The sequence below is a fragment of the Parasteatoda tepidariorum genome, chromosome 1, assembly GCF_982258835.1.
Source record: "Parasteatoda tepidariorum strain Cologne lab strain chromosome 1, Ptep-v5.0, whole genome shotgun sequence".
NCBI classification, from domain to species: Eukaryota; Metazoa; Arthropoda; class Arachnida; order Araneae; family Theridiidae; genus Parasteatoda; species Parasteatoda tepidariorum.
The window spans coordinates 84,045,120-84,072,369 of record NC_141755.1 but is presented as its reverse complement, the minus strand read 5'-3'; the positions used below and the strand labels follow the sequence as shown (position 1 = coordinate 84,072,369).

The 27,250-nt window shown below is 31.2% G+C and overlaps 4 protein-coding genes across 4 annotated transcripts; 2 read left to right on the top strand and 2 right to left on the bottom strand.

Annotated features, from left to right (window-relative positions):
- Positions 1-3,581: 3,581 nt before the first annotated feature.
- LOC147816574 (uncharacterized) lies at positions 3,582-5,887 on the top strand. Its single transcript, XM_087156876.1, has 7 exons — positions 3,582-3,617; positions 3,704-3,751; positions 3,851-3,937; positions 4,027-4,113; positions 4,199-4,234; positions 4,310-5,020; positions 5,435-5,887. The coding sequence occupies exons 1-7, from the start codon at positions 3,582-3,584 to the stop codon at positions 5,822-5,824; spliced, it is 1,395 nt and encodes a 464-aa protein (XP_087013002.1). The 3' UTR covers positions 5,825-5,887.
- A 37-nt stretch (positions 5,888-5,924) lies between these two features.
- Positions 5,925-8,944, top strand: LOC122271927 (uncharacterized). Its single transcript, XM_087167875.1, has 6 exons — positions 5,925-6,633; positions 6,714-6,794; positions 6,882-7,140; positions 7,224-7,550; positions 7,654-8,288; positions 8,380-8,944. The coding sequence occupies exons 1-5, from the start codon at positions 6,401-6,403 to the stop codon at positions 7,969-7,971; spliced, it is 1,218 nt and encodes a 405-aa protein (XP_087024001.1). The 5' UTR covers positions 5,925-6,400; the 3' UTR covers positions 7,972-8,288; positions 8,380-8,944.
- A 12,218-nt stretch (positions 8,945-21,162) lies between these two features.
- LOC147816573 (uncharacterized protein F54H12.2-like) lies at positions 21,163-22,434 on the bottom strand. The gene has a single exon (XM_087156870.1). It carries the CDS (start codon positions 22,432-22,434, stop codon positions 21,163-21,165), a length of 1,272 nt encoding a protein of 423 aa, XP_087012996.1.
- Positions 22,435-23,782: 1,348 nt separating this feature from the next.
- On the bottom strand, positions 23,783-26,592 carry LOC147816572 (uncharacterized). The gene is made up of 2 exons (XM_087167872.1): positions 26,190-26,592; positions 23,783-25,917 (listed from the first exon to the last, which is right to left on the bottom strand). Exons 1-2 carry the CDS (start codon positions 26,232-26,234, stop codon positions 25,051-25,053), a joined length of 912 nt encoding a protein of 303 aa, XP_087023998.1. The 5' UTR covers positions 26,235-26,592; the 3' UTR covers positions 23,783-25,050.
- Between the last annotated feature and the right edge of the window lie 658 nt (positions 26,593-27,250).

The following is a 27,250-nucleotide window of genomic DNA, read 5'->3' as shown; positions in this document are numbered from 1 at the left end:
AAAAGAAGCACTATGAAGAAATACTCGAGCATAACTACTTTATTTTTTACAACTATTCGCATTAAAAGAAGCACTATGAAGAAATACTCGAGCATAACTACTTTATTTTTTATGACGTTTCTTTATATTTTACGTTTCTTTATTTTTATATTTTACAACTATTCGCATTAAAAGAAGCACTATGAAGAAATACTCGAGCATAACTACTTTATATTTTACAACTATTCGCATTAAAAGAAGCACTATGAAGAAATACTCGAGCATAACTACTTTATTTTTTATGACGTTTCTTTATATTTTACGTTTCTTTATTTTTATATTTTACAACTATTCGCATTAAAAGAAGCACTATGAAGAGATACTCGAGCATAACTACTTTATTTTTTATGACGTTTCTTTATATTTTACGTTTCTTTATTTTTATATTTTACAACTATTCGCATTAAAAGAAGCACTATGAAGAAATACTCGAGCATAACTACTTTATTTTTTATGACGTTTCTTTATATTTTACGTTTCTTTATTTTTATATTTTACAACTATTCGCATTAAAAGAAGCACTATGAAGAAATACTCGAGCATAACTACTTTATTTTTTATGACGTTTCTTTATATTTTACGTTTCTTTATTTTTATATTTTACAACTATTCGCATTAAAAGAAGCACTATGAAGAAATACTCGAGCATAACTACTTTATTTTTTATGACGTTTCTTTATATTTTACGTTTCTTTATTTTTATATTTTACAACTATTCGCATTAAAAGAAGCACTATGAAGAAATACTCGAGCATAACTACTTTATTTTTTATGACGTTTCTTTATATTTTACGTTTCTTTATTTTTATATTTTACAACTATTCGCATTAAAAGAAGCACTATGAAGAAATACTCGAGCATAACTACTTTATTTTTTATGACGTTTCTTTATATTTTACGTTTCTTTATTTTTATATTTTACAACTATTCGCATTAAAAGAAGCACTATGAAGAAATACTCGAGCATAACTACTTTATATTTTACAACTATTCGCATTAAAAGAACCACTATGAAGAAATACTAGAGGATAACTACTTTATATTTTATGACGTTTTTTTATATTTTACAACTATTCGCATTAAAAGAACCACTATGAAGAAATACTAGAGCATAACTACTTTATTTTTTATGACGTTTCTTTATTTTTTTACGGCTATTCGCATTAAAAGAAGCGCTATGAAGCATAACTACTTTATTTTTTATGACGCTTCTTAATTTTTTTTACTGCTATTCGCATTAAAAGAACCACTATGAAGAAATACTCGAGCATAAGTACTTTATCTTTTTATGGTGTTTCCTTATATTATTACGGCTATTCGCATTTAAAAAAGCACTATTAAGAAATAGTCAAGATTAAGTACTTTATTTTCTTATGACGTTTCTTTATGTTTTACGACTATTCGCATTTAAAAAACCACTATGAAGAAATAGTCAAGCTTAAATACTTTATTTTCTTATGACGTTTCTTTATGTTTTACGACTATTCGCATTAAAAGGACCACTATGAAGAAATACTCGAGCATAAGTACTTTATCTTTTTATGGTGTTTCCTTATATTATTACGGCTATTCGCATTTAAAAAAGCACTATTAAGAAATAGTCAAGATTAAGTACTTTATTTTCTTATGACGTTTCTTTATGTTTTACGACTATTCGCATTAAAAGAACCACTATGAAAAACACTCGAGCTTAACTACTTTGTATTTTATGACGTTTCTTTATATTTTACGACTATTCGCATTAAAAGAACCACTGTGAAGAAATACTCGAGCATAACTACTTTATTTTTTATGACGTTTCTTTATTTTTTTTACTGCTATTCGCATTAAAAGAAGCACTATGAAAAAATACTCGAGCATAAGAACTTTATCTTTTTATGGTGTTTCTTTATATTATTACGACTATTCGCATTAAAAAAAAAGCACTATTAAGAAACAGTCAAGGCTAAATACTTTATTTTCTTATGACGTTTCTTTATTTTATTATGACAGTAGTAATAGCCGATGTACGTGAGACGGAAGTGACGTCATCGCTCAAAGTCAACCGGAGCTTATTTCTGCCCCAACCGGAAGTTGCTTATTTCTGCCCGCCTATTAACCGGAAGTTGCTTATTTCTGCCCGTCTTAAATCGAAACTTCGTCTGCAGCGTCATGGGGAGCTTATTTCTTTTTTTCTTAAGCCTAAAATATTTTTAGTTTCGGTTTCTGTTTTTATATAGTTTCGTTTTTAAAATATTATTTTCATTTATTACTTTTTTGAGGGTGGCAACACATAATAATTTTAATATTAGTTTCTTGCGGTGGCAACACTTATAAACTTTGTTATTTGAGGTGAAATATTTTATATTATGAAGTAATGACGTCATCTTTTTATTACTTAATACATAAATGATATTATGATTTTCACTCTAGTGGCGCCATCTATGAGGGAATGTTAGAAATAAAATAACTTTAAATCTATTTTATTATTTAATTTAAATATAATTATTACTGAGGATTGAACTCATCATGTGGCGATAAGAGATAATGATAAGTAGAGATGACAAAAGGTTTATTACGAGAGGTTTATTAATACTATAAAATAGTATTCATCGAGTTTTTAAAAAATAATTAAGGAATATCTTCTTTTAATCTTACGAATATATTTATCCTAAAATTTATAAATGACGAATGTTAATGAGAGAAGAAAATCTTGTGCAGTTTCATAATAAAAATGAAGGAATCCTTTATATAGAACGGTTTCAAAATTATTTAATTATAATATTCGTATGTTAAGAGTATTATTTTATATTAGATATTTCTAACTTAACATAAATTGAATAAATAATTAAATTTATAAAAAATATTTTTCACAATTAGTTCTATTTTATAATATTTATATTTTAAGTTTTTGAATTGTATTTAACAGTATGAAATATGTTTAAAATTAAGCATTACGAATGGATTTACATTTTGTCCAGAGTGTGGGGATCGAACCCACGCCATCTAAAACTACCGGTGGGGTAGTTGTATCTGGCGCTTAGACAACTACCCCACCGATGGTTGATAATTTTAGTATTAATAAGTTTAACATTCATATTCTGAATACACGAATCGCTGATGCGAGCCATGAGGTATGATGGGTGGGGGGAGTACCGGTTTTAGCCCGACGTCACTTGGGTTGAGTCATCAACATGCTGGGATCGCACTCGGACAAGATTCATCTTGACCAGGGGGGGGGGAGTACCGGTTTTTAGCCCGACGTCACTTGGGTTGAGTCATCAACATGTTGGGATCGCACTCGGACAAGATTCATCTTGACCAGTGACGTATAGGTATTGAACTCCGTTCTCTTCACTTGCGCAGTTGCACGTGATGTAATTAATATTTTCTCATTGGTTGAACTGTCTTTTGAAGTAATTCCTTCCGAATTTTGGCAACGGCAAGGCATAGCTTATAATAAACTTTCTTGCATTTCTTTTCCTTGCTCTTACTTGAATGTGTTTTCGGTAGCGTTGCTCGCTTTTCTTATTTGCGGCTGCACGTGGTGTGTATTTATGAATATGGATAAACGACGAAGTTCTTCTTCAGAAAGCAATGTAAGTAACTTTAAAAAAGTTTATTATTATTATTATTAATTTGTAATAAGTTATATATTTCTAAAATATATTCTCCATATTTTTAGATTATTTTTGAGGATTCTGAAATACCTTTGCAAAATTCTGATGATGAGGTATTAATATAGCATAATTTATTCATTTTTATTGTTTTTCATAGTTTTATTTTGATTTTGTTAACGATTACTTTTTTTAATTTTAATTTTATTCTGTAGTGGTGTTCACGGGTATCGTGCGACGAATCTTCGTATACGTTATTTGACGATCCAGACATTCCACTCAATGATAGTGATGATTACCTTGTAGGTATTCTTTTTATAAATTTGAAAAACACTTTGATTTATTAATTACTTTATTCATTACTTAATATTAATTTTATTTCAATTATTAGTTTCGTGGAGCACTTACTCAGAGTTATGTAGACAGCTCACAATTTTTTGGGAGATTAAATTTTATTCAAGATGGGTTAGGTTTACAGGTAATTAAATTTTTTTCTTGCTTTAGATACAATTTATATTTTTAATAATGTTTTATTACAGTGATGATTATCTTTATTTTTATAGGATAACCCCGGACCGTCCGGAGTTCCGTCATTCAATGTATGTATGATACTTATTTATATTAGTAATTCAATTGAATAATTGCAACATTAATTGTTTTATTTTTCTTATTAGTTGAACGATGCCATTATATTGGTGCCACTTCGTCAGCGTGATTACAATACATACCGGGCGAATGAAATTACCTACCGTGCCAGAATCGATGATGATAGGATACCAGGATATTTAAGAGAAAGACCGTTGATAACAGCCGTGGAGATTGTTAGAGAACTATTCACGCTGTTAATAGAGCGCACTTTTGTTGGGTTGAGACCCACGGATCTAGTGAGATTCTGTATCCAGGCAGATGGATTGGATAAGCCAATATCATCCACTTTGCAACAAGTCAGAGATTTCACCCTAGAGAAGCTTCTTGGGATCGTTCTCAAAGTTTTGCAATCGAAGGACAAAATAAAATTGTCGGATGGATTTACCGTCGATGTGATAACAGTGAAACGGGATGTCGGAGCAGGAGGCGGTACTAGGAGAGTAATCAACGCTGAGATTGACCAGCTTCGAAAACGATCAATTATCTTCATACCAAGAGATGACATTGGGCTATGTTGTGCAAAGGCTATTGTCAGGGCAATTGCTTTGAATGATGGGGATACAAGATCCACAAATGCTTTTCGCAAAGCATGTCGTCCAGCGTTAATGATGAGGGCAAAACAATTGCATGAAGACGCCGATGTTCCACTAGGTCCATGCACATATTCTGAAATTGCAAGGTTTGAGGAATTTTTAGACACACAAATAGTGGTATTTTCCTCCACAAATGGAAACGGGGTAAGTTTTTTAAGTATAATTTAATCATATAAAATTGTTAGTTACATGCTTGTTTCTTCGTAATATTTATATATTGTTTTTTCTTCTTCTAAATTTGGTATCAAAAAAAAGAAAGATTAGCTTTTCTTTAAAATTTAAAGAATATAATTTATTATATTGATTTCTTCGATTTCGACTTCAATGAATTTAAACTGTTGTTTAAATAAAATAATGTTTTTTTTCTATTTTGACTGTTTTATGATCAACTTATTATTTTATTTATTTAATTAAAGAAAATAGACCTATTAGCATTAATTAACATTTAAAGGAGAAAAAAAGTAATTTTTTTTTTTTGCTGTGTTATTTTTTTTTAATGTTAACAATATATTTTTTTATGAGAAATAAATATTTTAACTGTTCTCATATAATTTTCAGCTATCGTACAAGAGTGATACTCCAAGGCGGAAACGAATTAACTTATGGTTACATAAGGAGCATTATAGTCCTATTACAACCATGACAGGGTTCTATGCGTCCAATTTTTATTGTATCGGATGCGAGAAGGCTTATGATCACGAGGAAAATCACGCTTGCAAATATGTTTGCCCCGTTTGCCGAAAACTAGAGTGCCAACCTACACAAAACCCTAAAAGATGCAAGGACTGCGACCGATTGTGTAGATCTGAACAGTGTTATGATTCGCACAAAGCGAAACAGAATAGGCAAAAATTTTCCATTTGCGATAAAGTAAGATTGATATTTTTTAATCTATTTTTTACCTACAATCTTAACACTTCATTTATTTTATTTATTTATTTATTTTAGTTATACCAATGCCCTCGTTGTTCCAAAGTTATTCTGAGGAAGTATTGCCCACGTGAGGCTCATCGCTGCGACACTTCAAAATGCGTCTCTTGTGGTAAATTTGAAAATGAACATCATCTTTGCTATTTGAAGAAAGTTGATGCTAAAAAGCAAACAGAAAAGTTAATATATTTCGACTTCGAAACAGACCAGAGTTCAGGCGAACACAGGGTGAATTTTGCTGTAGCTCAAGATTTTCAGGGAAACGAGAAAGTTTTTAAAGGTTACACAGCTCTCCAAGAATTTTGTGCTTGGTTGTTCTCACCAGACCACAAACAATATACAGCAATCGCCCATAATATGAAGGGGTAAATTGTATGTCTATTAAGTCATCTATGCAAATTTCATCATTAATTTTTTAAAAATATTAAATTTATGAGTATTGCTTTTGATTTTAGGTTCGACGGTCAATTCATTACAGCATGGCTTTTAGAGCAAGGCACTACTCCTGACGTTATTCCTTGCGGCTCAAAAGTCATGAGCATCACTCATCCGAATTTGCGAATCACAATTATTGAGTCATAAAATTTTTTACCGATGGCCTTAGCAAAATTACCCTCTTGTTTTGCGATTCCTGAGATTAAGAAAGGTTTTTTCCCCCACTTATTCAACACGGTGGAAAACCAAAGCTATGTAGGACCACTGCCGGACCGATCTTTTTTTTGCCCAGACACAATGTCTGCCAATAATCGAACTGAATTTTTAAAGTGGTATGATGATCACAAGGAAGATGAATTTGATTTTCAAAAAGAAATGAAGGAATATTGCAGGTAATTATTATCTTTTTTTAATTTCTTAAAGTGCAACCGTATTATGAATTGGTGTTTAAAAATTATTTCCTTCTTTTTAGTTCCGATGTAGACATATTAAGAAGATGTTGCAATGTATTCCGATCGGAGATGATACAAATTTCAGGGGTCGATCCTTTTCGGTAAGCTCTTTTAATTTTCTGAATAAAAAATCTGAAATGGTACTGCTTTTAAATAAAAATCTTAATTATGTTTTTTTTTTCTCCCAGTTATATTACAATTGCTTCGTCTTGCATGGCTGTCTATAGAAGCAAACACATTGTAGAAGGGACTATTGCTATGGTTCCAATGAATGGATATATCAATGCAACCAATTTCAGTGCAGACGCTGTTAGATGGTTGGATTTTGTAGCTCGTCAGGAGCATATCCAAATTCAACATGCTCTTACAGGATGTGGAGAAGTCAAAATCAATAATGTCAGTGTTGATGGGTTCTGTAGTGCTACAAATACAATTTATCAATACCATGTAAGTTTTATTCTTATGTATATACATATATATTTTAATTTTTTGTCGAGCGTTTTACGTCATTATAATTTTTTCAATGCTAGGGATGCTTCTACCATGGGTGCCTAGAGTGCTACGAAGGAGATGCTGTGCACCCTTTAAAGAAAATAACGATGTCAGCTCTAAGAAAAAAGACAAGAGAGTTAACCGAAAAGTTGTGCTCCTCAGGCTACAGAGTTATTGAGATGTGGGAGCATCAGTTTCAAAAAATGAAGAAGGATTGTCCAGAGCTGAACGAATTCATTAAGAATCATGAAGTGCAAGATAGACTGAAACCCAGAGATTCCTTCTTTGGCGGTAGGACTAATGCCATACGACTGTACTACGAAGGTGAAGCAAAATATGTCGACTTCACCTCGCTATACCCATGGGTAAGTAATTTTTTTTTTCAGGGGTGAAATTCCTGAGCAAATTTTATTAATATGTTATAAGTATTATGTTATTTGCTTAATATTATCGCCTCTTATTTTTCAGGTAAACAAATATTGTGACTACCCAGTTGGTCATCCGGAAATCATAACATCGGATTTTCAGGATGTAAATAATTACTTTGGGTTAATAAAATGCAAAGTCTTACCACCAAGAGGACTGTACTTACCTGTTCTGCCGTACAGATCTAATCAGAAACTGATGTTCCCGCTATGTAGAAAGTGCACTGACAATTTGGCTCAAACAGTCTGCCAGCACACAGATGAAGAACGCTCATTAATTGGAACCTGGGTATCCGAGGAGGTTAAACTTGCCATTAAGAAGGGATATAGAATCGTTAAGGTGGTTATTCAATTTTTTTAATTCTTATGTTTTCAAATAATCATAAAAATGTTGTGTATGTATATTTATCTTTATTATTTCTTGCTTTTTTAGATATACGAAGTGTATAACTTCAAGGAGAAATCCAACCGTCTCTTCCGTTCATATATCGATCTCTTCCTAAAGATCAAACAAGAGAGTAGTGGCTGGCCAGCAAATTGTGTGAGTCCAGAAGATAAACTACAATACATTCAAGATTATAAAAACAGAGAAGGAATAGATTTGGACCCAACAAGAATTGAAAAAAATCCTGGTCGACGGGCAGTATCCAAAGCATTTCTTAACAATTTTTGGGGAAGGTGGGTTGCTTTTTTCTTTTTTTCTTTAGTTAAAAGAATGTTTTGAATTGTTTTTTTCTCTTGTGTTACAAAAAAAAATTATTATTTTCAGATGGGCAATGAACCTCTTCAAACCCCATTTAACATACGTAAATGACCTACCGAAATTTAATAAGATGCTGGCTGATTCTACGAAAAAGGTATCTTTTTTGTGCGTATTTAAGTAAAATATATGTTTAATTTCAATATAATTTAACTCAAATATAATTTAAATTTTATTTTGCTTTAATTATAGGTTAAAGATATATATTTTCCAAGTTACGAAGTTGCTGCAATACAGTGGGAAGCTGTGAAGGAATTTATCGACCAAGACACAACAACAAACATATTTATAGCGTCTTTTACTACTGCGTGGGCCAGATTAAAACTCTATGAAGAGATGGATAAACTTGGTGATTCCGTCCTATACCATGACACGGATTCCATTATTTATGCAAGCACAGGAGATAATGACCCACCTTTGGGAAACTTCTTGGGCGAATTCACAGATGAGCTTGACGGAGATGTGATTACATCCTTTGTTTCTGGTAAATATATTTTTAATTTCATATTTTTCAGTTATTAATATAATTACTTAGAAATTTAAAGAAGCATTGCTTTTTTTTTCACAGGCGGAGCAAAAAACTACGCTTATAGAACAGCGTCGGGCAAAACATGCTGTAAAGTTAGAGGTTTCTCTTTGAATTTTAGAAACTCTGAAATCCTGAATTTCGATTCAGTTAAACATCTTGTGTGTTCTTTGGACAGAGAAACCACAATACCTCTCTGCAATCCTTCAAAAATTGTCCGCCAGCCAAAGAAGAGGAAGGTTGTGAACATGACGGAAACAAAGAAGTATCGTATGGTTTACGACAAGAGGATAATTAACGAGGCTGATTACACAACTCTCCCTTATGGATTTTAAAGGATCAAAATGTCTAGTGGATGCGACCCACTCATAAAAAAAGCGTGCCTAGTGGATGCGACCCACTCATAAAAAAGCGTGCCTAGTGGATGCGACCCACTCAAAAGAAAAAAGCGTGCCTAGTGGCGACGCCCACTTAAAAAACCGCGGAGTGCCATAGGAGAAGGGTCCTCGTCCCGCACTCTGGAAGGTCTCCTTGAGAGGGACCTACGGATGTCTCCTTGTTTGTATTGTGTGTGTGTGTGAATGAAAAAAGAATTTAATGAAAGTAGAAAAAATACAAGTTTATATTTTAAAATCATTTATTAATACGACTAATGGTTTACAGAATATTTTAGTATTTTAGCCATCTGTTTTTTCTAGCAAACAATACTGGTGCTGCAGAAGATGATACAGGTAACAGTTTTTTATTAATGACAAATTCTTCGGGAGTTTTCATTTCTTTTAAAGCTTCGAAGAATACTTTTTGTCCTTTGGGCTGTTTCTTTTCATTTCTCATTACACTATTTATCAGATGAAGAATATTGGTTCCAGGTAAGAGTTTATGTTTATACATTATTTCACCTTTTTCAGTCCACGATAACAGTTTTTTATGAGTTTGTAGGAATTGTAAAAACTCTTTCGCTCGTTCCTTTTGACCCTTAGGTACAATATTCATGAGCTGCGTTTCTATTAAATGGCTCGAAGCATTTTCTTCTTCTTTAATATCTTTAGTCTTTTCTTCCACTTCTTCAGATTTTTCTTCCACTTCTTCAGATTTTTCTTCCACTTTATTTGAGAGCTCATCCACTGGTTCGTTTTTATTCTCCATAAAAGTTGGAAATTTAACATACTTTTGGAGAATTTGTAAATATAAATCTGCTTTTTCATTTTCAGTAATATTTTTGTTTTTTAAAATATCATGCATTTGCTTGTCCAATTCAGATAGATATTCGACAGTATTATTTTGTAACCTATCTTCCGGTACAAGAATAAATTTTTTAGCGTGATCCATTGATTAAAGATGTTAAAGCTGTAATGGCTGCTGGTATCAGAAATCCTAAAAATCCGTCACCTCGTTGAACAAGAACTTTTCTCTTGCGGAATAAAGGTACTTTTTTGTCTGCAATTTTTCGTAAACTTCTTTTAAAGGGTGAAAGTTTTTTCTTCTGATTTTTATTAAGAGGAATATTACCTTTTAACAAATTAAGTACGCATTCACAAATATGCTTAATAGATTTAGATGAACAATGTTTCAAAAAGTGCCGCTTCGATTTGGATTTAGCCACAGCTTTTAAGACCTCGAGACAACAGTGCTTAGGGGAGAGTGGGGTCAATTGTAACATTTTTTACTTAACTATTTTTAACTAACAAAAAATCCCATATATTATTAGTATTAATTGACAGACGAGTCAAGTAGACTATCCTCTACTAGAAAAAAAAATAAATACCTGATTTTAAATGTTATTATATTAGTTATTAAAAATTTTTGACAGTCGTGCACTTGTTACAATTGTCCCCACTTACGGGGTCAATTGTAACAGTTCATAAATTCAACTAAAACATAGTTAATTATACATATTATCATAGTTGTGATATATTTTTTTATTGATCAAAATAGTAGTGATATTTTAGGAGTAAAAATAATAATGAGCAGAGACCTAAAGGGTTAAACTTTTAACTTTAAGGGGTTAAAAATTTTAATTTATGCTGTGAAGGTGACAAATAAAATAATGCACATGCAACATAATATGAATGATATAGGAAACTATTGGTGGTTCTTAAAGAGTTAAGTAATGGTTTGTAAACATAAGATTATTTATTTTCAGCTGTTACATTCGTCCCTTTACTTATTGTTACAATTGTCCCCAAGACGCCATTTCAGCTTCATTTGTTAAAAACAATGCTAGTTAATTAGCAAAACTAATCTTTTTTTTTATTGAAATGTTAATTAAGGTGTCCACTTACATATTCAGTTACTAATTTTTATTTGTTTAAACAAAATTACTTTGTTACAATATAATATTCTAATACCAAAAAAAGTACTTTCGGGGCGTGAAAATATCTTTTGTGATGTAACTCTTTCAAAAGTACATAAAAATGGTTGCCATCAGGGGTGTACATGTAGATTTATTAAATACACCTTGTGTGCCACCTAGGAACCAAATCTAGAACCCGATACTCGAAATTTTTGCTCTGTTACAATCGTACCCTGTTACAATTGACCCCACTCTCCCCTACTGTCCGACATTCTAATCGCATTTGATTGTTTCAATCGTTGTGAGATTTAATTTATACTTCAGGAAACGACCAAATGATTCAGCTTTGATAATGGTACAATGATTTCTATCCAAGTGTTTAAAGTTACAGTTAACGCGAAAAGGAGCCAAATCATTGATTTTTGGACATCCTATATTTTCTAAATTAATGCAAGAGGTAAAGTGTTGAATAAATTTTGTTTTTTCAACTCCTTTTATATAAATAATTTCATACTTCTGAAATATCTCTTCTAAAATATAATATAACGCACTATACGACATTTTACCTAAACACCAATTATATCCATGTGTATTATTTTTGATCCTAAAATATTGCCGTACTTCGTTAGGTTTATAAACTTAAAAGGTGATTGAAATGCCCAATGACTCAAAGATTCAGACTTTATATCAAAAATAGCAAGTTCTTTTATAATCATTCGATTTTGACTAAATAAAAATCCTTCGAAATCTAAAACGATACATCTTCACGGAGGTTAAAGAACAAATGATTAACGAGGCTGGTACACAATCATTTTATCAGTCGGAGTTATACCTGTGCGCAGGCGCATATTATTGTTAGTATCCGGTTTTAAATCAACTAATAAATACCCATAAGGCTTTGAAGTTGCATCCTGGTACACTTCTTGAAAAAACTTTACTTTTGCTGGATAGAGTTGTCTCCCCAAATGAGTGATTTGACTTTGATCTCTGAGATTTTTGAAAAGAATAAGATAATGAGAATTTAACGAAATTTCTCTCATTTCTCTTCCTTTATGAAAAATGTTCTGCACAATAAAAATGACGGAGACATTACGGTGATGACTATGTTTTGTAAATAATTGAGTTAATTTGGAATTGCTTCCTAATTCAGACATAAGATCATCTAGAATAATGAGTGCATTTGAAATATTATTTAAATCGGAGGGAACGCCCTCGTGAAATGTCACATTTGGTATGTGTTAAACACTGTTTAACAATTTTAATGTCTTTAAGAAAAGACATAGGTTGCAAAAATATAAGACTTTAAGTATTGCTTTGTACAAGGAAGAAATTGCATGGACTGATCCTATAGGAGCAGATTATCTCGAGGAGCAGCTTTTGAAACGCCATGGGATTAGGTTGAACTTTCCCCGCAGCGACACCTGTCAGCTGAGTTCCCGAAGTGCAACTGTATTCAACAAAAAGTAATGGCAACGTGGGAGTGAGGGACTCCTTTTCCCCCTTTTTCGAGAAGATTCATTCGATTTCTTTGTGGGCCCCCTGATGTACGTCTGTGCATCAGGGAGGCGTGGAGTCTGATTTTTAGAAGAAATTGATGACGATTTTTTGAGCATGAGACAAATCCATTTACATCTCTAAAATTGTTCTATAATTTTTAATTTGTGGCCTGTGTGGCTGTAGATAGTGATGTTTTGCATTTATACGTTTTTTAATTTTTTTAAAAAAAAGAGTGCTGTCTAACAAATAAAATGTGGTGAGTTTACAAATTTCTGTATTTTTGTTTTATCTGTCTCATGTGTTTTTTAACTCTAGGCAATCCATTCCTTTTCAGCTATTTATTTTTCTTTCAGGTTATTGCGACAACGCAAATCTTTTTAAATTATACTTTTGGCCATGTTTCGAATTAAGATGATACGTATCCGTTTACAGGATATTGTTATTCTAGTAATTTGTAATTGTTTATTCTAAATTAATTCTTAATGGTTCATTCTAAATTAATTATTTAATCTTTTGTTTTATTTTTTAAATCTTTTTCCCTAAGCCATTAAGAACACACGTTATTATTTGGTGCCTTAGTACCAGGTGTGAGCTTGAGGACTTTATTTTTTTAAATTTTCATTATAAATGATATATATTTTAAGTAAAATTAAATTTTGGAATGGATTGGACTAATTTTGATAATTTTTTTTTGATAAATATGCTGCAAAATTTATGGCACATGGCATATTAAAATAATACACGTGCATGATTCATATTTCTTCATTCTCTCTTCCTCTGCATTATTGTTGTGTCTCTCCAATGATTTTGATAATTTATTGATTGAAATATTTCATTGTTTGAAAAGTAATGCTTAATCGCAATAATTTTAATTAAATGAATGTCTTGTGTGGTTTCAAAAGTAATGAAAATTAAGTGTATATATGTTGAAAAATTAGTATTCTTGATTTTAAGGATTTGTAGTGGACAATTTTAAGCAATAGTTATATGAAAATAGTATTTTAAATGCAGTAGGGCTATACATTTTTAATGAGTGTAATACCATTGGTTATATATATATATATATACAGTTTTATGAATATTATATTGATAACAACTTGATTTTTTGTAATTTTATCTGTGATTTTTATCTTGAATATTTTTGAGAGTGTATTATATTTCTATAATTTAACACTTATCTAATTTAATGGCAAAATCTAATTTTTCTTTGGCGAATTCGCTGCAACCTTTCAGTGGCAGCAGGGATGCAAATTTAAATTTTTTTCTTAGCAATTTAGAGCAAATAGCTATATTAGAGAAATGGGACGACACAAAGAAATGTCTAATTCTTAAATTAAATTTAACAGGAGAGGCATTAAGAGTAGTCAGTGAAGCACACACTGAAAATAACAATGAATTTGAAATAATAGTAAAGATACTTAAAGATAAATTCTTAAAAAAGGCAAATTATGCTGAATTACAAAAAAAGTTTAACACACTTATGCAAGGTCCTAATCAAAGTATAAAAGATCTAATAGATGAGGTGGAGAAAGCTACCAATCAATATTTGGAAATAAATAATAAGAGTAGTGAGGAGACTTTGAATTTGGCTAAAAAAATGATGGCTCAAAAATTGTTAGATAGTATGAGACCCGATATTCGACTTGAAGTCATGAAAAGGGGAGCCACAAGATTTGAGGACATAGGCAAAATAGCTAATGATGTGGAAAATGCTCTCGCAATTAATGAAAATCATGTAAATAATTTAACGAAGACAACAGATGTAGATATTCTATTAAAACATCAGGTAGAAAGTAATCGCAGGATAGAGGAATTAACTCAAAAAATAGAGGATTTAACGAAGAATAAATCTGTAAATAATATTTCAAGAACTAGGAACTTTCTGCAACCTAAAATAACTTGCCATATATGTAATAAATATCACTTAACAACGGAATGTTGGTATTATCCAGGGAAAGATATGAATAATAGTAATAGAGTAACACCTTATGATAGGAGTCGCAGTAATTTCAGAAGAGGATTCAACAGAAATTTTAGGAATAGGGGTAACAACAGTAGGGACAGAAGACGAAATAATTTAAACTAGTTAATGGTTCTTGTAACAGGTGGAATGAAACAGGGTTTACAAGAACCAATAACAAATCAAATGAGTTAAAGCTGGATAAAAATTCAAAATTGAAAAAGAAGGAAATTTATAAACAAAATGTCAGTCCAAATTATAATAAAAAATATAAGAGTAGGATATTTATTAGTAGTAACATCAAACATAAAAATTTTAATTCAGATAATAATGATAAAAAAAATCAGGTAATAACAAATTCTAACTATAATTCAAATAACAATCAGAGATGTAGAAATGATATAAATAAAAATAATGATGAATTAAAAGACATAAATGAGGAAATAGAATTAGGAAATAAGCATGTTATGACATGTGGTGATATTAACAATTCAGATGCTCTTCCTATTATAATTTTAAAATTTGGAGATTTATTAATACCTGCTTTATTAGACACTGGTGCTAATTTGAGTTTAATTGATCCTGCAACTGTAAATGAAATAAAAGAAAAGACTAAAGTTAATTATTTATCTCGATCAGTAAGAATACATACCTTAGATAACAACACTATACCATACTTATCAGCTATATCCTCAAAATTTAAGATCAAGACTAAATGGTTTAATGGAACCTTCTTTGTAACTCAAAATTCTTGGCATTACAAACATAAAATTATCTTGGGTTATGATTTTATACAGCATAACAAAATTATTTTGGACACACCAAATAGGAAATTAATTATGGGGCATGAGTCATTTGAATTTTTTGAAGATACCCCTCGTGTGATAAATAATTTATGTAATAATGTGCAGATAGATAAAGATAATATTGCTTGTGCACCCGAGAAAATAGTAATTGAGCCTAATACCCAAAAATTAATTAAACTAACTGTATCTCAAAATATAAGCAATTGTAATCAAATATTATTTTCTCCTAATACTAATAAACTAAAGTATACAATTTATGAATCATTAATTGAAATTACTGATAAAAATTTTGCAACTATGATTGAAAATAATACTGACAAAAGAATAATTATAAATAAAGGAACAAAAATTGGTAAAGTATTCGAAATTGAGAAAAATGATATTATGATACCCACAGAGGATGAGCATTTACAAATAAATAATTTAAATTTGGAAGATATTCATAAACTTAGAAAAATAGAAATTAATACCAGTGATTTTGACTTAAAACATTTGAATAAGGATGATGCAGACAAGATGCTCAAAATTTTAATGAATAATGCTGAGGTTTTCTCTAAATCTTATGCTACTCTAGGCTCTACTAACGCAGTTATCCCTGAATTTAAATTATTACACCAATTTCCTATTCAGACTAGACCGTATCCAATTCCTAATATTGCCAAATCATTTGCTAAAAAAGAGATTCAAAAATTATTGGAAGCAGGCATTATTGAACCTTCATCTTCAAATTATTGTTTTCCGGTAATTTTTGTCAAGAAGAAACCTTTTGTTAATGACCCTAACTTACAAAAATTCCGCATGGTCATTGACTATCGCTTACTAAATTCTGTAACTGAGACTTTTAAAATTTGTTTACCTAAAATAAATGACATTTTACATGACATTTCTGGAAAAGCATTCTACACGGTTTTAGATTTAAAGAGTGCATTTTTTCAACTGCAATTGAAAAAGCAGGATAGAGCCAAACTTGCATTTTGTTGCGAAATTGGAAATTTTCAGCCCACTCGTCTTCCTTTTGGATCTCGTAACAGCACTTCTTATTTCCACAATTTAATTTCAAAGTGTTTAGATGATATAAAAGGGCCTAATGTACAATATTTTTTAGATGACATAGTGATTGCTGCTAATTCAATAGAAGAGATGATTAATTTTTTGATTAAAGTCTTTGACAGACTTAAGAAATTCAACTTAACTTTAGATCCTGCAAAAATTCAAATATGTAAATCTGAGATAGTTTATTTAGGTTTTAAACTTCATGCAAATGGTTTTTCCCCAGCTCCGGATAATGTAAAAAAAATTGTAAACTTTCCTATTCCTAAAGATGTCAAGCAAGTACAAACTTTTTTAGGCATGATTAATTATTTTCGTCATTTAATTTATAATTTTGCTGACATTGTTAAACCTATAGTAAATTTAACTAAAAAAAATGTTGAATACAATTGGAGTGAAGAATGCCAAAATGCTTTTAAATCTATTTCAGAGCAATTACTACTTACACCTACTTTAAAAAATATTGATGATAGCAAAAAATTTTATATTGTTACTGATGCCTCTAATAATTCTTTATGTGGTATTTTAATGCAAAGAATTGAGGAAAATTTTGTACCTATAGAATTTTACTCCAGACAACTGACTTTTGCAGAGTCCAAATATCCATCAATTAGGCGAGAACTTTTAGCTATTGTTGATTCAGTTAAACATTTCCATCAACATCTTTATGGTAAAGAATTCATTGTTTTAACTGATGCGAAAGCATTAACTTTTCATATTGATTTGCAAAAACAACCAGAGATTGTGAGGCTTATGTATTTACAGGAATTTAATTTTCAAATTAAGCATATAGAAGGTTTAAAAAATCCAGCTGATTATCTATCCAGAGTGCCCATTACTGATGTTGTTGTTAATAATGTAAATATATTTGAAGTGAATGAAAATCTTAAAATGGAGAATATAATTAAATTTCAACAAAATTGTAACAAAACTAAAGAAATATTGGCAAAACTTAGAATCAATGACAAATTCACTTAAAAAAAATTTTTTGTAAATGATAAAGGAATACTTATGATGAGAATTAAACCTCCTAAACATCCTCATAAAACTATTAGTAGAATTTTTATACCCGAATCTCTTAGAGGTGAGGTTCTTAAGGCAGCTCATGCTGCACATTTTGGTACTTTTAAAACATACAATTTAATGAAGAGAAATTATTCCTGGTATGGCATGTTAGCTGATACACAAAATTTTGTGGAATCATGTGATGCTTGTTTGGCAAATAAACCTAAACCAAAAATTACTGAAACTAAATTTATTGAGAAAAGTGATCTCAATGTGGGACAAAGATTGTCAATTGATATTGTAGGAAAATTGCCTAGGTCTATTGACAACAAATTTTTTATTTTAACAATTATTGATAATTATTCAAGATAATTAGAGACCATACCATTAACAAATATAAAATCATCAAACATAATCAGTAGCTTAAATGACTATTTTTCTAAATTTGGGTTAGCTCAAGAAATAATTAGCGATAATGGCACTAATTTCACTTCTGATGAGTTTATTAACTTTTTAAAATCATTAAATATTGAACATAGAAAAACTTCATTTTATTATCCTTTATCTAATGGTTTACTGGAGAGATCTCACAGAATTTTAAAAGAATCAATAGCTTCAATGTGTCACAATAGTTGGGAGTGGACAAATAAACTTTTATTTTTCAAATTGCATTATAATTCCTCAATAAATGTGGTTACAGGTTATACTCCTGCAGAATTGTTTTTTGGTCGAAATTTAAATCTCCCATTAAATGTAAGTGTTAATGTCAACAATGAAGAAAACCCATCTAATTACATTAAAAAATTAACAGAGCACATTGCAGAGACCAGAGAAATAGTGAGGCTTAATGAGAATAAATATTTTGAACTACATGAGAAATACATAAAGGGTAGACCAACTCCTAATTATGAGTGTAAGGATCTTGTTTATTTAAAAATAAATACTGATGTTCGTTCTTTAGATCCCAAATATGAAGGTCCTTTTGAGGTTACGAAAAAGTTTAGAAATAACAATTACCTAGTACATATAAAAGATGATAGAAGAGGCATGTACAAAAAATTTCATGTCAGTAAACTTTTCAAAAAAAAGTCATTAAGAGAGGAACTAAAGAATGACAACTCAAATGATCATGATATCAGCATTGAATATTAAGCTAAATAATGGTTAGAGTGTTTATCATATTTTTGTTAGGGTATTGATTTGACAATTTTAACTCAAGGTTTATTTAAATGTAAAAATATATAGTTAGCAAATTTTGTTTTGGTGGTTAGATTTTTGAATTGCATTTTTCCCCTTCGAGCTCAAAATTTTATATTTGATGAAAACTGGCTGGTACAATTATCATTAAATATGGAAACATCCCATTCAAAAATTAAACTTTATTTTTTTCTTGGTTTTCTCTTTCTGATAACCGTATTATTTTTTTAACTACTAAGGATTTTTACTGTCCTTGTGATGCAAATTTTTAGTTATATTGTCATTTCAATAACGTCTGATTAAGATAGGGAGTATAGTGAATTTAAGGAAAATTTTGATATAGTAAATAAAATGAAATATGAGCAGAATAAATAAGTAAATGTGCTGAATTGAGATAATAATCATTGCAAATACTAGTGTAGGATTCAAAATGTAAATAATTGCATAACATATGACAAAAAAAAAATAATGCAAACACTAGTATAGGAGTATGAGGTAGATCTAAAAGATTGTCCAATTAGTGTCATATGTTATTATATAAGTGCCAAACATGAAATTGATCAAAAAAAAGAAAGAGATCAATATCAAAAAATTTTTTAAAACTTATTGACAAAAGTTACTGTGCATTTTTAGATACTGTATGACAAAATGTTATTAGGTGACAGTATTGTTGGTATAATGAAGTTTTGTATGTAAAAATTTTTTTGTTTTACAAGAAAGAGAGAATGAAGGGATAAGATGAATACTTTAACAAATTTTTTTTGAGACAAGATAGAATAAATTCACCACCATTGTTTTGTAATTGTATATGTATGTTATATTATTCGGATACTCACCATTTTTTTTTATTCACTTAACCACATGCTTCCAAAGAAAGAAATGTGTAAGGCAGCTGAATTTTTTTTTCTTCATTTTTTTTTGCTATTTTAGTGAAGCAATGTTAAACACTGTTTAACAATTTTAATGTCTTTAAGAAAAGACATAGGTTGCAAAAATATAAGACTTTAAGTATTGCTTTGTACAAGGAAGAAATTGCATGGACTGATCCTATAGGAGCAGATTATCTCGAGGAGCAGCTTTTGAAACGCCATGGGATTAGGTTGAACTTTCCCCGCAGCGACACCTGTCAGCTGAGTTCCCGAAGTGCAACTGTATTCAACAAAAAGTAATGGCAACGTGGGAGTGAGGGACTCCTTTTCCCCCTTTTTCGAGAAGATTCATTCGATTTCTTTGTGGGCCCCCTGATGTACGTCTGTGCATCAGGGAGGCGTGGAGTCTGATTTTTAGAAGAAATTGATGACGATTTTTTGAGCATGAGACAAATCCATTTACATCTCTAAAATTGTTCTATAATTTTTAATTTGTGGCCTGTGTGGCTGTAGATAGTGATGTTTTGCATTTATACGTTTTTTAATTTTTTTAAAAAAAAGAGTGCTGTCTAACAAATAAAATGTGGTGAGTTTACAAATTTCTGTATTTTTGTTTTATCTGTCTCATGTGTTTTTTAACTCTAGGCAATCCATTCCTTTTCAGCTATTTATTTTTCTTTCAGGTTATTGCGACAACGCAAATCTTTTTAAATTATACTTTTGGCCATGTTTCGAATTAAGATGATACGTATCCGTTTACAGGATATTGTTATTCTAGTAATTTGTAATTGTTTATTCTAAATTAATTCTTAATGGTTCATTCTAAATTAATTATTTAATCTTTTGTTTTATTTTTTAAATCTTTTTCCCTAAGCCATTAAGAACACACGTTATTAGTATGGTTTCAAACATGGATTGATAAGCTCCATAACACCAAACTACCGTTTGCGGAAAAGGTTTTATAATCTTAAATTCAATTATTCTTTTAACTAGCTGATTTTTACCACAGCCTGTTGGACCGGCCAGCACAGAAGTAAATGGACTTTTAAGCATTGGAAACTCCATTGTTATTTAAGAAAAATCAAACAGGAATATTAATTAAAAAATAAATAATATTAAAAAAACGGTATGTAAAGAAAAACACAACCTTTTTAAAAATATAAATAATTTTATTGTTTGAAAGCAAAACGTACACCAAATTTCTTTTTGACAAATTGATACATAACAAAATCATTTTTTCTGTTTACATTGAGATGTCTTATAATGGATAACATAGAGTGATCGCGACAACGCTTATAAATGAAAAAAATACAATAGGCTCCACATACATTCGAAGTGAGAGATTGAAAAGAGATAGCATGCATTAGAAATGTTAAATAATTTATATACATCAAGTCCAAAAAAATCAGGCGAATGTCGAAAAATTCCAGTATTTTTCCTTCACCCATGTATAGAGCCTGGTCGAGTGGATTCATCCGTGTTGACGCTTCATTTTCTTGCAATAAGGGTATCTTGAATAAACACCTTTAAATCTGAATGCGGGATCTTTTGATAAAATGTCATAAATCTTTCTTCCATCCATTCTTTTTTTAATTTCCAAAGTCGTATATAATGTCTCTTGATTTGTTCATTTCTATAATGTTTTCAAATTCGGCAAACACAATGACACACACTGTTTTGTCTAACGGTTTCTCAAATTTCATTTCCACTCTTAAATTACTGTGTTTTATTAGATTAAAATGCTCGCCGTCACATAAATCCGGTGATAAATCAAATGCATACAAAGTATAACCCTCACAAAATTCTTCTCTCGAAATAAAGTTACCTTTGTCACTTCTCATGTGTTCAGTGCTCATAAATAAATTTTGATAAGCTCTGATATACTGTTTTTGAGGAAAGTTGAGTTCTAGTGGATTATGAGGGACTGGTTGTCCATCTACGTAGACTGCGATGAAATTTAAATTAAAGTGTTTAAAATCGTATGGGTTTTTCTCAAATGTTCCGTGAAATGCATCATTTTCGACACACCCTATGATGAGTCGCTTAGGAATTTGTCCCACAAACACATTGTCTTGCACAAATGACATATTTCCTTTCGGAATGGAATATACTTTACAAAGGACTCGGTTGATAGGATATTTTGCAGTATCTTTTTCTAAAGCTTTTGCATGGCCTAGAATAACACCGGGGCTCACGTGTACTTTTCTTATTAAAAGAGAAATTCTATCTAATATAACTTTATAACCTGTTTTTCCAATCAAACAAAACTCTGGTTTACTGCGACTCAGTTTAATTTTTATATCCACCATATTTAATAATAACCTATTTTGGTGAAATAGATCACTATGAATACATCCAATCATATCCACACTTGAACTTAGTTTAAAGTATTCAGATCTTTTTTTAAGTCCATCGTTAGAATCCTTATAGTAAAGCTCTGCAGTCAATTGTGAAGTTTTGCTATCATATCCATGGTTTAAAAGCGTTTCAATATAGGCTCTATAAGGATAAGTATTGCTCGAATTCGATATAATGCGGTCGTTTAAAGATACATCCACTTGAGAAAACAAGGAGTGCAAAAATAAATTAACTGGGCCAATGTTATCATCCGCTGCCGTCAAATTGGTATTATCGTCTTTTAAAATTTTTGCTTGCACATGAAGTTGAGTCTGACTTAAATCAATAAATTCATCACCTGACCCAGAAATGTGAAATTCGACGGGACCGCCATCAAACACATTCGATAACGGGTGAAATTCAACCCACTGTCCGCTTTGAATAACTGTCTGTGTGCCAGGCATCTGAAACAATTCCAATTCAGATTTCACACATTCCGGGGAACCTTTTAAAACAAACGTCATGATGAGTCGAAAATATCACGACCTCTCGCTTTCTGTTTCTTTGATGAAATGATCTCTTTCTTAGACTTGCGCTTTCTTTTATACCGTCCACTACCCACCATGGACTGTATTTTTCCAAGTGCCTTATTGGCTAGATTTTTTCCCGATTCTTTTGCTCTTTTTTTAGCTGATGTTTTCAAATCTTCACCTGCTAAGACATCAGACATAACACGTGATCCGGTGACTAATGCTTCTTTTCCAACTGTTTTGGATCCTCGAACAATGTACGGTAACGCGGCTCTAAATAGTCGTCTAAATATACCGCCCAGACCATAACCTTTCTGATAGGATATACCACGATAATATGGCAAACCATTTCCCGATTGAGAGGAATAATGGTCTTCCAATTTCTTGGAGCAGCAGATATAAGGTACTTTCATCTTGACAGTTAAACTTGAAATGAAACATTTTTGAAAAAGTTTGGGTATTTATAGAAAATGCCGCATTCGAAAATGCAATACGACCATCACTTTACCGCTTTCAAATGGAACAAAAGCACCTGAATTCAGTCTAAGTTCAACTTGAATTGTTTGAAATGAATGTCTCATTAAGGGTAAGTATTGAGGTCGATCATAATACTGACTGATTGTTTCTCCATCTTGTCCTTTGATTCGCACGATTCGCAATAAAGGAGCTTGGGTATCACCCACTATTTGAGGTGAAATAAGATCCGTGTAAACGTAGAAAACCGAAAATGTGGACCATGCATCAGCAACAAATTCACTTTTCATATTACCGGTGATAGTTGTATCAGAACGGAAACCTAACAATTCCCCTAACTTCTCTAAATGAAGACTGCAACCTTGAACTGTATTAATTTTAACTCGTTTCGTAGGTTTATTGTAACTTATTGTAAACCGACTGGGATTTTTAGGCAAAGCAAGTTGTATCGCTGAAACAATATCAAACATGGATTCATAACATCCCACATCAATTGTTTGCTTAACAGTCGAAACGATATTCCCATTACTAATCTTGTAATGAAAATAATTGTTAGTTTCATTGACGTTCAGCCAAGAATGGGGATATATGATTTCAGAGAGTCCCACTTCCCATTCACCTTTTAAATCCACTGGCATAGGTAATTGAGTTTTGAAATGAGAGATTTTGTTATCAGGAAAAAAACGCATCGAGCTATCGGAAGGTAACGTCACGTAGAAAGACATTTTTTAAAATGAACCTTTTAAGGAATGCGCTCTGCTATTTATACTTTTTGAACATCCGTCACCCAATCATTAAACTTATCCGAATAACCGAGAAACTTAACAAAATATTGCATCTTCCCATTCATTTTTTTCTTCTTAATGACTTTTTCAACAGGATAAAAACCAGAATTAACAACTTTTTGTAATTCTTCGGCATAAAAAGTACCTTCGATTGGCTCATTCATTAAATCTTTTAATTTATACACTATGGGATTTCGCGTGATTATTTTATCTATGACGAATAATTCACGCGTCCAATTATTTTCATAACCTTTCTCAAATGTAAGTTTTGATTTACTAATACGAACTATGTCGCCTAATTGAAAAACAGGTTTTTCATTATTTATCATATCCTTATATAAAGTATTCCATACTTGTTTCTGATTATCGATATTCACCGAAGTAGGTTCCATTTTTATACTTCGATGTTTAGTATGATTATAACTATGAACTAACTTTGAAATAACATTGATATATTTCTTTGTGTTAAATTCTGTAAAGTATTTCCACATCTTCGTTTTTAAAGTGCGATTAAATCTCTCCACGATACTTGATTTCGTTTCATTATTTGTAGTAAAAAAATGAACTCCTATCTTTTTAAGATATTGTTGCACAATCTTATTTGTAAATTCTGTTCCTTTATCTGACTGTAAATTTTCTGGTTTTCTTTCTTTAAAAATAGTTTTTAAAGCAGACAACATATTTTTGGCTGATTTGTCTTTTACAGGCACAGCCCAAGCAAATTTAGAGAAACAATCTATACACGTTAACAAATATTTATATCCATTATTAAATTTTGCTAATGATTGTAAATCGACCAAATCGATTTGAAATTGTTCATCTATACCACCAACAATCACTCGATTTCGCCTAAATTTATGTTTAACCGGTTTATGCAACGTATAAGAATCTTTAGTTTCTAACCATTTCTTAATGTCACTCTTCTTCACTCTACCTTTCACGGCATTATAAATTGCATCAACACCACCAAAACTTCCTGGGTGTTCAGGTTTCTTATAAACAGATGAAAGTAAACTATCCATAGCAAAATTCTATCAATAAGAAAAAGTTTACCTATAAAGTTAATTTAGTAAAGAATTAAAATTTAAATATATTGGTATGGAACAAAATACCACAAAAATTAATATTATCTCTTTTTTAAATAACAAACATCATGCAATAACTTTTAACAATAAAACTGTCTCTCTCTGAAAAGACGTGAAAGAAAGAAAATTCATGCCTGCTGAAAAAGAAAATTTCACAATCCTCTGAAAAATGAAAAGTCAGTAAACACATGGAAAGAAAAAAACAAAAATGTTTAACAAACTAATTACATTTATTCAAACAAATATATTTAAATACTTAAAAAAAATTAAAAATCATAACTACAAAAATCCTTCCTTGCAGCAGCAATGCATTCATCCAATCGAATATTTTTTAAATAGTTCTCACTTAAAAAGTCAGTTAATGGTTCTTGGTCTGGGAACAACTTGTGATTATCAACAAGTTCTAGTTCAAAGTCTCTGGCTAATGCCACAACATTGAGATACATACAAGACTCATTAAAGTCTCTGATGGAGACTAAGTCAGAGATTTCAATATCTTCGTCGCAAATTCGCATAGGTGGGCTAAGACCTTTCTTTTCACCTATGTGTTTGTATAACACTATGGCAAAACAACGATTCATATCACCCTCTGCTTCTTCATAGCGGGCACTGTTGGGTTTCTCCATTGGCAGTATACGTTTTGACACCATTTTAAAAGTTTTTAAAAAGTCTCTGTGCTTGTACTTCAAAGTTATGTAACTGGAGATCACATTTTCGTAAACTCTACGGATGGCGTGCCATTGGGCGTGGGTGATATCCAAGGGCCATTTATAAACTCGTCCACTACGACATGTTGTCTCACGTGTCAAAGATATTCTTCCGTCTTCTGCCATGAGGAGGTAAAATTCTCTTTTGTTGTCTGGATGAACTGCCTCTAATCGCATGTTGATATCACAAATGTCGAATATTGAAGTGGGCGCATCATTAGAAAAACAAACATTGAATTGATCCGGCTGTAGCGTCAACCCAACAGTCGATGGGTAGTAATTATCTCCATATCTGTTGAATTTCCTTATGTGTATAGCAGCTTTAGTTTGGTACAAACTTGCTAAAATGAAGTAATTTTCTCCGATAGGGTAGAAGTGCTCAGGGTAGCTACCCTCTTGGAAAAGACCTTTCCTCTTTGGTACATCCTAAAAAATAAATATTTTGAGTCACCAAGAAAAAACATTAATGATTGAACATTATTTTAAAAAAACTATTTCTAAGTAATATGAAAATCTAAAATACAGTTTAAGAGTAAAAAAATATATGATTAAGTTTACAAATAGGTAAGTTAAGAAATAAGTAGTTAAAGAATTTAAAATTATGTTTAGGATGAAAATCTATTAACATTAAATAAATAAATTATTATTTCACATAAACAGTCATAAAATAAGAGTGAAGAAAAGTAATAAGTACTTACTTGAATTTCAACGTGCTTTCTTTTTAATGAAGAATTGGCTTCCATAACTAAAACAAATTTAAGAAATAATACTTTCACAAAAGCAACAACACACACCAGAGCAAAGGAACTTGTGATAAACGGTGGTGGGAGAAGTTCAAAGTCCTCTCTAATCGTTGCCAAAACTCAAAAAAGTAACTCTAACAGCCAATGAGAAAAATAATACGCAGTCACGTGATTCACAACTCAACAGCATAAGTGAAGGGAACTGAATTCAGCATACATACGTCACAGATCAAGACCTATCTTGCTATATCTTGTCAGAATGACTCACTGCCATCTATCAACAGTAGTTGTGACGTCACACGAAACCTAGTGATGCAGGATTGGTATCGTTGCCACCACGAAAAAACGAAAACTAAATTAAAAAATACCCCCCCCCCCTCCCTACTATAGTACAGCAACCGGGGAGAAAGAAGCTCTCCTAAGAGTTGCCATCCTTTAAAAACTAATATTGAAATTATTATGTGTTGCCACCCTCAAAAAAGTAATAAATGAAAAATAATATTTAAAAAACGAAACAATATTAAAAACAGAAACCGAAACTAAAAAAATAATTTAGGCTTAAGAAAAAAAGAAATAAGCTCCCCATGACGCTGCAGACGAAGTTTCGATTTAAGACGGGCAGAAATAAGCAACTTCCGGTTAATAGGCGGGCAGAAATAAGCAACATCCGGTTTGGCAGAAATAAGCAACTTCCGGTTGGGGCAGAAATAAGCAACTTCCGGTTGGGGCAGAAATAAGCTCCGGTTGACTTTGAGCGATGACGTCACTTCCGTCTCACGTACATCGGCTATTACTACTTATGACTTCACATATTTAAAAAAAGGAACTGTGAAGAAAGAGTTAGGCTAGGACGTTTGATTTTTTAATGGCAAAACGCATTACGTTCAACGAAAAAAAAAATAGAGTATTACAATTACTACGCTATTCACATCACTTCATATTCTTCTATAACTATACCGAATGCTCAAATCGAAATGTAATCCGTTAGAATCTTAAGACTGCAGACTAGATTAAAA